Raw genomic sequence first — 11,484 nt, 5'->3', positions numbered from 1 at the left:
TAACTAAAGATTTTTAGAGTGCTACTACAAGAATATCAGATTTGACGTGTGCAACATAATCTACATACCAGACACATATCAACGATGTAGATGTTGATAATACGAAGAATGTGACATTGTGTTTTTGAATGTTAAATTTTGGACTGAGTTCAGTGTGGCAGCAACGTTGAGAGTATACACCTGATGATGGCCGATAGAGGCCGAAACATGTAGTGTAGAAAGAACAAGATCAAGGACATATAATATATATTGTTTGCACTTAGGACGGAGTTTGTATCATTTATCGTGTAGAGTGCAACAGGATGCTTAAATATAATATTGCAAAGAGATTAACTTTGACATCATTTTCAATATGCCTTTGCATGCTTCGTGTTTTCTAACTCTTTCTGACAAATGTTTAAGGTTAGTTATACCTGTCACAGTCCAACTCGTTTCCCACCAAACAATAAACACACAGAACAAAAAATTGATTTCTTTTCTTCACTTATAGTCAGCCATTTCTTCTTGTGAAACCAAGATAACGGAAACGTTCTTTTCTGAGTCTTGCAGTTCTGATCAAGTTTGTAATCTGTTGGTTGAACGCGTCAAGAGATTTACTTGTAATTTCTCTTCTAAACTCAAAGTTGAGAACGGTGATTTTAGAAGGGCGTCCACCCTATTCATATTAATCACTAATTCTAATACGAATACAATATTAACCTAAAACCTAATTTGGAAATTACACTTGAAAAAGAATTTTAATTTAGGCCTACGCTAAAATTACTTTATTCCCGAACTTGTATCTTCTCCACTGCTCAAAACACATGGAATCTGAATGGTGTCTGTCTATTCTTACAAAGCACGTGTTACTTAAGGCTGGAAGAATAGAGGAAAGTTCACAATAACATCCACACTCCACCCGTCCATTTCAGCCTTGTGTTCTTTTATATTGCGGGCTTGTCAAACCTAGCCCAAAGCGTGACATTTCAAGACGCATGCGATACTTAAAATCCCTGAAAGGTTCACTGAACTTAAGGCTGCTAACGATACACAGTAAGGGCTAGGGACGAGCTAGCCCCTGCGTTATTGTAACCGTACAAATAAGCTGTGTTATGGCCAAGACATCACTACTGCATTTTCGTGTCTCCTTAATTACATCATAATAACGAGACATATTAATATTTTGATACAAAATTGCTCTCAATAAAGAGAATAAAATATGAATGAATATGAAAATTCAGTACTACAACAAAATCAGGTGGGGCTTAGCCCCTTTAGCCCCTAATGACGCACCGCCCCTGCTGATCACTCAGGAGTGTTCAGGAGATAACAATAAAATAATTTTTTTTTTTAATTTTTTGTATTAATAATTTGTAAAGTTCCTTCGTTTTTTAAAATGTTTTAACGGTCCCAGGCAGGGGGGAATCCCCCTCGGTGCAGATAGCTTCTCCTAGATGCTTATACATCGCAATACATAATGCTTCGACGAAGACAAGGCGAGGCAATTACTGAGGCTAGTATTGTGCATGCTGAAAACATCAGTACCCATTGGATAGAGGTGAACTGCAGAGGCGGTCTGGTAGGAGTGGAGATGAGACATACCGGGATTCGAACCGCGACTCTCCGGTTCTCCAACCCATAGTCTAGTCACTGAACCTACTGAGCTGTCCCGGCATGATAAACAGCACGCTTCAAATTCATTTATATCCAGTTCACTGTTTATAATTACTTAAATTTAAAATAATTAATTCAACCCCAGGAACCACATATGCATTGACATTCTCAGCTAAATTATATTCCTAAAATTAATTTTTAGAAAATCTATAATTTTTCCCCTATGTGCTAAAAAACAGTCATTGTGACAGGCGCGCCTTGCTGTAGCCATGCACAGCCATGCAAAACAGGCCTCTACGTGTGCGCATGTCTGCGCTACCTTGAGGGCTTTTCGGCTTCCCAAACATCGCAGTCCCCCCACCCCCATCACATACGTAATTCTGACTTGTGTCGATGTATAGAGCCGACCTCATGCCGGGAACCCACACATTCTCGGGTTATTATTCGCAGTTATGTCATGCAATGCCTCTGGTGACGAAATCGGAGAACTACGTCACAAGACAATAGCAACAACTAGTGTGGCTCGTGCCGCAAGCGGCGCGCCACAGGTTGCACAAAATTTCATGTGCTCTGTGTCTTCATGTAGTACAATACATGTGGTAGTCAGACAGCGACGTTTCGCAGAAAGGTACCACCTCACTCTTCAGGACACTGAAACTAAATAAATGAATGAAACTGTACTACAAAATTATTTTCGATAACAGCATCATCTGTGATAGATGTTTCATGGAAACTGTTCTCAAGCTCTTAGCTACGGGCTTCAAATTCGAAGGACAACAGAAAGAGACGAAAAAGGCAGTTCTGCTGATACTGAACGCTTGTTCTGACCACTGAGACAGTGACAGAGACACTGACTGAGACAGACACCAGTGATAGGCTGTTGTGGACGTGGTAATGAAACTTAGGTTCCAAAAGAGGCTGAGCAACTGTTAGCTTCTCAAGAATGTCTCTGCTCCGTGTAGTTAGTTACGTTTGGGTTTAATTTTTCTCACGTGTAACAAGAATGTTCCTTCTCAAATAAATTACGGTAAAGACGCTAAGGAGCAGAGGCTACAATAATAATAATAATAATAATAATAATAAATAATTAAGTAGAGTATTCTTTACTTATTTCTCATGTTGCCTCTCCATTTCCACTTTAAACGTTCTCTGGTTATTAGAAATAAGCAGGAATACCCGTTCTTCGTCCGGGATGAGGTCGCTTTTCATGCCAGCATCACAGCAACTGTTGCTTTAAACACCCAAAGCTAGCAAACTGGCTCAAATGGTAACGATTGTGACTTTCACTCGGGAAGTGACGGTTCGAACATCGGCCAGGTTTTCTTCAGTCCTTGGCGGCAAATATCTGGGTAATGCTTTATGTTAGGTGACGGCCACTTCCTTCCATACCCCTTCCAATTCACTATAATCCAAGTTACTAAGATCGTCGTTAAATAAACTGCTATTAAATAAAATAAGAAATTAAAACGTGAGACCTATTCGTGAAATTAACAAGAACTGTAGATGATGACTCGAGTCACATCCAATTTCACATCGCTCAACATTGCTTGCCGTGCACATTGTCCAAGTATGGCCCTCCTATGCAACGGGTGCCGAGGGCTGTCTCCCCAGAGGTAAAACGGCAGGGAACGTGAAGCTGACCACTCCCATCCAGTTTCGAGGACAAGAAGGGTGGAGCTATAACTCCACCCACCCCCCGAACGTCTTGATGACATGGTGCTTAATTACGCACAGACAGCTTTACCTTCTGTGCGGTGAATGTTACGCCCTTTCAGGATCGAGGCGGGAAACAGGAAGTCAGTCGACATCTGCCATTTTATATAGGCCCATTAGACGCAAGACAGTTCGTCCAGTTTTAAACGACAGATCCGTCTTTTCGTCAGAGAGGGCGCCCCACATCAACCAACCCGAAACTGTCTGACTAATAAAAATCTGGTGTTGGGTCCCAGATGGGGCTTGACACCAAGACAGACTGGCCGACTGACCGTCGGTCGTAACGTGACTTTGGCTTGAAAGCTGCTGTTTGGGGAGTTATTCATTGATTTGTTGTGAGACACATAAGGAACACATAAAGACACTCTGTAGGCAAAATTGGGGTTATTTTTAATGTTGAAGCAGTGCTTTAATATGTCAGTAGCGTCAAGAAAATACCATGATTGGTCTACGCGAGAGTTTAAGTTCTCATGGCGCTAACTGTAAACGTCACAGTCACGCCGTATAGTCTGGCCAACCTTCTGGGCACTTTTCTTCGAAACGCTGGTAACGACCTCACAGTATATACGGCGTCACATCCCAGGCGATTGTAACCATTGCCATGACAACAGGACTATAGGACGAACTTGAAGTAGTTCCCAATATCCAGAACCACTGACTATTCATGGCTGTCTTCTCATCTCATTCGACACTAAAACGTCTGAAGGTGAAACAGCGTCATTAAATAGCCAAAGAATGATTCAACCAACAACTGTAAGCAACCGTTTCCAGAAACAGGATTTTATTCTGCGCCCTCAGCTAACTACATTGTATCAACAACAAGAAATAACGTCATTACATGCAATAAATACGTCACTGGCACGTCACCTCCGCTTGGGGCACACTAACGCCGCCCTGGTGGCGGGCACGCCAGTCGTGTCCGGAAATCACCTGACCGTATACGTGTCAGCGAAACATGAAATTGGACTTGGCGGGATGTATGGGGCTAAAGAGAAGGGAGATTTGCGCATTACGATGTTCGAACTATGCGAATTCTGCTGGTGATTTCGACAAGTGTTCACTAACTGGAAACGAAACTTCTGCTGGATGTACGTTAAGAGAATCGAAGCGTTAGAGCCCAGTAAAAGAGTAGGGTAAACTGGTGCAGCTAATGCTATAGCTCTAGTCCGCGTGCAAATGGTGGAATTAGACTAACTAAAAGAGCGATTCATTTCAAACCTCGGGAAATAAGAAATGTTGGCGACCCTGTAAGACGGATGGAGCCGGGATAGCGCGGTCGGTATAGCGACTGGCTATGGGCTGGACGACCAAGGGGTCGGAGTTCGAGTCCCGGTAGGGTCAAGAATTTTCTCTTCTCCATGTCGTCCAGACCGGCTCTGAGGTCCACCCAACCTCCTATCCAATGGGTACCGGGGGTTAAAGCGGCCGGGTCATGAAGCGGACCGCTCGGTACCACTAGTACCGAGGTCAAGAAAATGTGGATCTATACATCCATTCCCCCATACACCTTCATGGCGTAGTGCTTCATTAGTTAAGCACAGGGACAACGTTAAATTTTCCTTTTACCCTGTAAGACAGTGATGTATCGTCGTGTATAGAGGGTTGTCATCACTCAGGGGCAAAAGAGAAGGTAATAAATCCACAGTACTGGATCATCCACTTTGGATCAGGGGTTTTCACGGCGGTGACTATGAAAAGTAGTGTATTCTGGGTTCTGACGCCTTGTACAGTAGTTCCGAGAAATTCCGACGTTTCGGAGAACATGTCGCCCCCATCTTCAGAGTATTGAGTAAATATGAAGATGGAGGCGACATGTTCCCTCGAAACGTCGGGTTGTCTCCGAAGTACACAACGTTGCGGAATAGAATACGATACTATTCAAGGCACTTTGTCATCTTAGCTGTTGAAAAAGAAAATTCGCCATTTCTTCTTCTTCTTCTAAAAATATCTTGTGAAGGCCTCTCCCCTTCGGAAGTTTGGCCGACAGGTGATCCCCAAGAGGAGGTGCTGGCCGGCGGATCACCTAACATGAGCGAAAGAAGTCAAAAGACGCATGACACCTCAACATACACAGCTGTCTACACCGAGACAATGGAACGCCGGCGAGTCAAGCTTGTGGGGGGCTGCATTATCTTGTGAGCTCCCGCGGCCGGGCGCCAGTTTGCTAGTGCTGCTATCTGCAGTTTGACCTCGTACATTAGAGTTCTGAGCAGCATCGTCACAGGTTTTGCTGCCATCTAGGTAACTAGGCTTCTGTGACATGCTGCCATCTATCGACAGGTCTTGCACACTGCTGCGCGCGCAGGTTGTCTCGAGGTCAGTGTTGTTATTGCTGGGGTACTGGTGGAGGTACGCCGAGCGGGACCCTGCAGGTGACCGGAAGATACCCCCTTGTTCACTGCTGGGCGGCCCACCGGTCGCAAGGTACTGCTGGAAGTGGTGCAGCGGGGTGTAGCTCCCGACTGGGCCACCGGCACCACTATACATGGCCAGCATGTCACCGTACGACGAATCCGCCCCACTGGACACCGATGGGGCACTGCCTCGCGTGTGGTGGAGACCGTGACTGCTGTTGCCCTCCGATCCGGCGCCACTGTAGGCCGCCATGTTGAACAGAGCCTCCGGGTCGCAGACAAACTTGTACACGTAGCGCTCCCCTGCGGAAAACATTCAAATCACTACCAAAATGGCGAATTTTTACGGACCCGTGGATTGCGCAGACATTTAACCGAATTACACCAGGACATTGACACTGAAACACGGGTTTCTTTCCTTCTACATCAACAGGCAGCCCCATGCAGAGAGACTAATTCACGGAAGCCACTTCACATGCACAAACGAAATGTACCGGATGCTCGATACGGCTAAAACTAGCCAAACAATTAGATGGCTCCACAACAATGCATCTCTCGCGGTGCCTCAGTCACCTTTCGACAGTAATAATGGCAAAAGCCTTAAACACCCAAATTTAGGGATTTTTTGGGACATGCTGTATACAGCACATGAAAACGTGTGGGTTAAGGTGCACTTGAAGCCAAGAAGGCGTGAGAGTATGGCAGTAGATGGAGATCATTGCCCAGCTCTTATCTCCGGCCGCCTTACCCCTAGGAACATAGCCCAAGGCACACATTGGTTGGCCAAAGGCGTGGTTTCGACGTCTTAGCAAAGACAATCCGATACAAGTTCACTGACTCAGCTGTTCTGGTCAGTACAAAAGCTTAGGGCGGTAATAAAGCTAATATTAAAACAATACGCGACTAACTGAGCAAACAGTAACACAACTTCCATCTCAGACATGAGGCAGCAGCCTTCCCGGAAGTGGTTCGCCTTGCCTCACTATTCCTGCACGTAGCAGACTTGTCTGTGTGTCGACCCCTGGGCGGAGACTCACCCGGTGTGCGCGACAGTGGACACCATTCGGTGCGTCAGTAGGCCTGCCAGATCTCTTTGTTCGAGGAAGATCAGTGTAATTTGGTATATTAGGTACAAAAGTTTCGGAGAAAATATCTACACCTTGACAGTATCCATATATGAAACTACACGGCGTCACATGCCAAGAGACTGCAATCTCTGAATTTATTGCAGTTAGATCGTCAAATTTGACATTACTTACGTCATTTTCATCCTTACTAGGATAGAATCTGAATTTCGCAGAGACGCCATGTTATATGTTATATTTAAGACGAAAATGACACGGAAAAAGGTACTCACCCGCCACCTTCTGCATGATGCCTTTCTCATAGTAGTAGCGTAACGAGCGACTCAGCTTGTCATAGTTCATGGCGGGCCGGTTCTTCTGTACACCCCAGCGTCGGGCCACCTGCAACAGATGAACCATCTTAACACTGTCGATGCTGTGCACGAGATATCTCGCTATGACAGGCTTCCGGTACATATGTATACCTTGGTGTGTGAAGCCGAGGCAATTGCTCAAGAATTTCCCTTCCCGAAACATGGATTTCGCCAACAAATTTCCTTTAATTACCGAATGCTATATTGAAGCCAAAGAAAGATGTCCCAGGGAAGGTGGGGATGAGGCTTCCTCGTCTAACGTTACATCCCTTCCAGCCCCTTCTGTCGCTAGCACAGATTGTCACGTGGCTATCACTGCAAAGACTCGCATGAACAGAGCGGCTAAATGACTGGAAGGCGACGTATTATAGCATATATACCCATTGACAGATAATGACCACGAAACAAACGATTAGACAACGGCCGTTACTAGGTAACAGTCCGTAAATTGCAACAGAGTAGCGGTGTTTCCTGTGCTGTCCGTGCCGAGCTGTTATAAGCAGGGCAGTCTAGAGAAGCCGAGGGAATGGTCAGTCTGCAGACATTTAGTGGAGTGGTGTGAGCTGGTTGGTGCATTGAATTAGTTGTGAGACAGTCTCTAGCCGGTAAGAACGTGAACACGGAAGATGACATTGTTGGGATCCGTCACCAGGCAACGACTGGTGAAGACAGCAGACTGAGTAGACTTAGCACGTGTTGTAGTGAACTGCAGAATGTGTCAATTAGCGATAGTGCTATAGTTACTTGTAGTCACGATCTGCAAATATCCAATAAATAGCCGATCATAACAGCAACAATATGGGAATACGCCGGAGGTGGGAGTGTAACAATTCGTAAGATGGTCGATCTGTGAGTCATTGTTCTGTGGCTTCAGTATAGTGTAAATGCTTCTTAAATTTAAACGGGAAATTGTCTGCTGCAATGTTGAATTTAGAGTGTAAATAATCATACCTTCAGTCTCCGATCTTGTTGATGGAGGCATAACGTAGCCCCGAAATGTGAGTACGTAGGGGTATATACCACAGAACAGAGACTATCACCAGTTTGGGAACAACGCTAAACATTTCAGCAATTCAGGTAGCTCTGTAGCAAAGTTGAAACATTTTCTTTGCCTTCCTGCCCGAAACTTATAATGGCTATTAATCGAAATTTGTAAGACGGTCTAAGTTCGAGACTAGTTTTGCTCCGTGGGGATTTGGGCGCCAGCTGACAGCTTCGTTGTACACTCCTGTCCTCTCACGACTATCTGTACAGTCGACACCGAACACAGGGTATCCTAGCAACGACTCACCTCTTCCGGCTCCACCAGTTTGAACTCCATGCCCCGCCCCGTCCACGAGATGCATGAACTGTTGCTGGGGTCGTCTAGAAGCGCCACCAGGAACTGCCAGAGCTGCAGCGAACCGCGACGCTGCTGGTAGCCCGTCCCGCCGGAACTTACGTCTCCGCCCCAGCATCCGGAAGTGACGGAGGACGTTGAAGGAGGTCTACTGCTCCCGCCAGTACCGGGGGTCCCAGCCCCGCTGTCTCGCTTTATGTACTCTGTTAGCAACACAATAATCAGCACATCACTTGCTGGTCGCAGATCTACAGCAACGTGAGCCAGCGGTGACTGCCTTGTCACATGGAGTTCGCTCCGCGCCAGTTCTTCCATAAAATATAGGCGCACTAATAAGAAAACTCCGTGGCCTGTAGTCCTCAAGCCAACTATACCGACCGAGCGACCGCCGCTTGTCGGCGAAGTTAATGCCAAATTTAGCGGGTAGAGGGTGTTGCGTGGCTAGCGCAACGAATTCCCACGGCCGTTAATTTCGGATTTCTAGACCGGAGCCGCTACTTCCTTCAAATAGCTCCTCAGTTATCCTCACGAGGCTCAGTGGACCCCGTTCTAGACCCACTACTTCTCAGGGTAGCGCCTGGAATCAAACCCGGCACCTCTGGAACTGTAGCGAGGAACACTGACCACTAGACCATAGAGGCGGTCACCAATAATAATAATAATAATAATAACAACAAGAGTGGGGTGAGCCTGATCCCCACACCCCGGTAACGCAGTCAGAGAGGTCACATATCATGAAACCAGAACACCAAATACCAAAATTCACCACGGCATAAGCCCCGTCGCCAAGTGAATACAACATATATCGTCAGGAATAACTCCTCTTTGATGAGTCTTAATATAATCCTTCCATGTCCTTCTCGGGGCCCCAAAGTACCCCTGATCCACAAGGTTTCGCAACCAAAATTACGAATTAGTCTGTCATCCCCCCCGCCGTCTTAGCTATATTCCCGCCCCACGGCACCCTCCTGCACTGAAGACACTGAGCGGCTTGTCCTGAAGCCCTCACAGCGGTAACTAGAATGACTACAGTCTTGTGTGACATGACGCCGAGTAGTTTAGTACATATACATATACCAGACTACACGGCGTCACATCCAAGACGACAGCACTTGTTCACTTTGCCGTTCTTTAGCTCCCTTTAACCTGAGCAATGTACTTCGCGCCTGCGCGGAAGGTGTGCGCGCCGTGGCTGGGGACACGCACCGTCAGCCAGAGTCTTCGGATCTGCACGCGCCGAGCTGCCTGTGGCCGTCTGGAAGTGAGCGCCACCCGCGTAGCAGGAGCCCCCGGGCCCTGCAACACAGCACAACACTGAGACGGCGCCAAGTTCGAGCCCCCAATCTGCGTTACAACTACACGTCACGGACAGAATTATGTTTATAGCGTCTGGCGACTGGCTGGGCGGCAGAAGGGTCGGGGTTAGAATCCCGGTTCTCTCAACGTCGTCTAGGCCGTTCTAGGCCCCACCCAGCCTCCTATCCAATGAGCATCTGGGGGTTAAGCTGACCACTCACCTCCATTTAATGTCGAAGTGGTGGAGTTAAATCTCCACTCCCCAATACGTCTTCATGACATAGTGTTGAGTTAATTAAGCACAGGGACAAATTTACTTTTACTTCTCCGCCACGTGAGCGCTGCCAGTCTTAGCAGTTTATTTATCAGAACAAGACATAGGCTAACTTTAAAATTTGCAAACAAAAACGTCCGCAAGTTAAGGGTTTTGGAATTGTTCTTAAAAACAAATATCTAAAATGGCTGGGTAATAAATAATAGATTGGAAGGAAGCGGTCGTGGCCAAATTTAAGCTACTACCTCGACGTTCGTTTGAAGAGACTAAAGAAAATCACGAGAAACCCCTGTCAGTATAGTTGATGTCTCAGTCGAGATTCGAACCGGACATCTCTTGAATAAAATTAGACGCGTTACCACCACTTGAGACAACTTTCGCAGTTGACACCATGTAGACACCAACGTTTCGGAGAAATTTTCTGCCTCTGTCTTCAGGGCAGGAGAAATAGCTGCTCGCAAGAAGAGCCATCAGTGATATAAGGGAGGACCGCGAGGGACCAATCGAAACAAGATGATACATCCGCACTGCTGCCAACCGCGTGTGTCTGTCATGTTGGCAGGCATGCAGCGTCACACAGACGGGCTCGCGCTGAGGGCTGACAGAAACACGGGGCGCCTATATTCGGGTTAAAAAGAGAAGAAAATAAAATTCTTTGTGTATCTGTTGCCCCCCTTTCCATACCCCGCAAGAATATCTCCCCCCCCCCCGCTTCCCATTACGGAACGACGGAGGATCCACAAAGTCACGGGATGACGTCGCGGCGGGAGATGAGCTCCTGCTGACAGCCGACGCGAGTGACGTCAGTGCACTTTGATTTGGGGCCGCGCAGCTGCGAGACCGGCAGAGCCGTGGCAGGTTTCACTGCCCGCCTCCTGTAACATCTGTTCCGCCATTCACGGGTATCTCCCGCCACGCACAAACAGAATTAACAAAATGACTGAAACATTTCATTTTTATTCACGCCTCCCCTAACGGCGCGTCAGTAGCTCCAGATATAGCGCCCAGTGCTAGGGCTAATGAATAATGAATTGGAAAGGATCTGGAAGAAAACGGTCATGGCTTCATTTGAAGTAAGGAACTGAAAAAAATCCAGCCGTAACGATCTCCATTTATATTCCTGAGGAGTTTCGTTCGAATCTCGGCTAGGACACTGGAAATATTGACTGGATACTTCGTGGTTTTCCTCAGCCACTATAGGCAAGTTCCGGGAGACTAATGCTTCCTCTCAGATTCCCTCCACTTCACCCTACCGCTCGAGCTGCACAGGGAGCAGCAGCGAAAACGTCGTAGAATCGCCCAATAAAACAAGAATTTCTGGGAAGAACTAATCACTTACTTTCCTTTCACTATATATTGAGTATGTGACACGATACGGACCACACAGAAAACACCGCAGCCCCCCAAGAACCTTGGACTCCGTTACAAAAGATGTCCATTATATTGTGCGCCCATCTCTCATAAATCATTCTCTCTA

The 11,484-nt window shown here is 46.7% G+C and overlaps 1 protein-coding gene across 1 annotated transcript in view; it reads right to left on the bottom strand.

Annotated features, from left to right (window-relative positions):
* Positions 1 to 4,675: 4,675 nt before the first annotated feature.
* Positions 4,676 to 11,484, bottom strand: part of LOC111874449 (ETS translocation variant 1) — a 54,612-nt gene continuing 47,803 nt past the window's right edge. The window contains exons 8-11 of the mRNA XM_023869968.2: positions 9,644 to 9,733; positions 8,390 to 8,640; positions 7,018 to 7,126; positions 4,676 to 5,963 (exon numbers count right to left, since the gene is read on the bottom strand). Of these exons, the coding sequence (XP_023725736.1) occupies positions 5,368 to 5,963; positions 7,018 to 7,126; positions 8,390 to 8,640; positions 9,644 to 9,733 (1,046 nt within the window). The 3' untranslated portion in view covers positions 4,676 to 5,367. The remainder of the gene's footprint in view (positions 5,964 to 7,017; positions 7,127 to 8,389; positions 8,641 to 9,643; positions 9,734 to 11,484) is intronic.

Source organism: Cryptotermes secundus, unplaced genomic scaffold, assembly GCF_002891405.2.
Source record: "Cryptotermes secundus unplaced genomic scaffold, Csec_1.0 scaffold47, whole genome shotgun sequence".
In the NCBI taxonomy this organism is placed as follows: domain Eukaryota; kingdom Metazoa; phylum Arthropoda; class Insecta; order Blattodea; family Kalotermitidae; genus Cryptotermes; species Cryptotermes secundus.
Note: the sequence above shows the minus strand (reverse complement) of the source record. Positions and strands in the feature narration are given on the sequence as shown.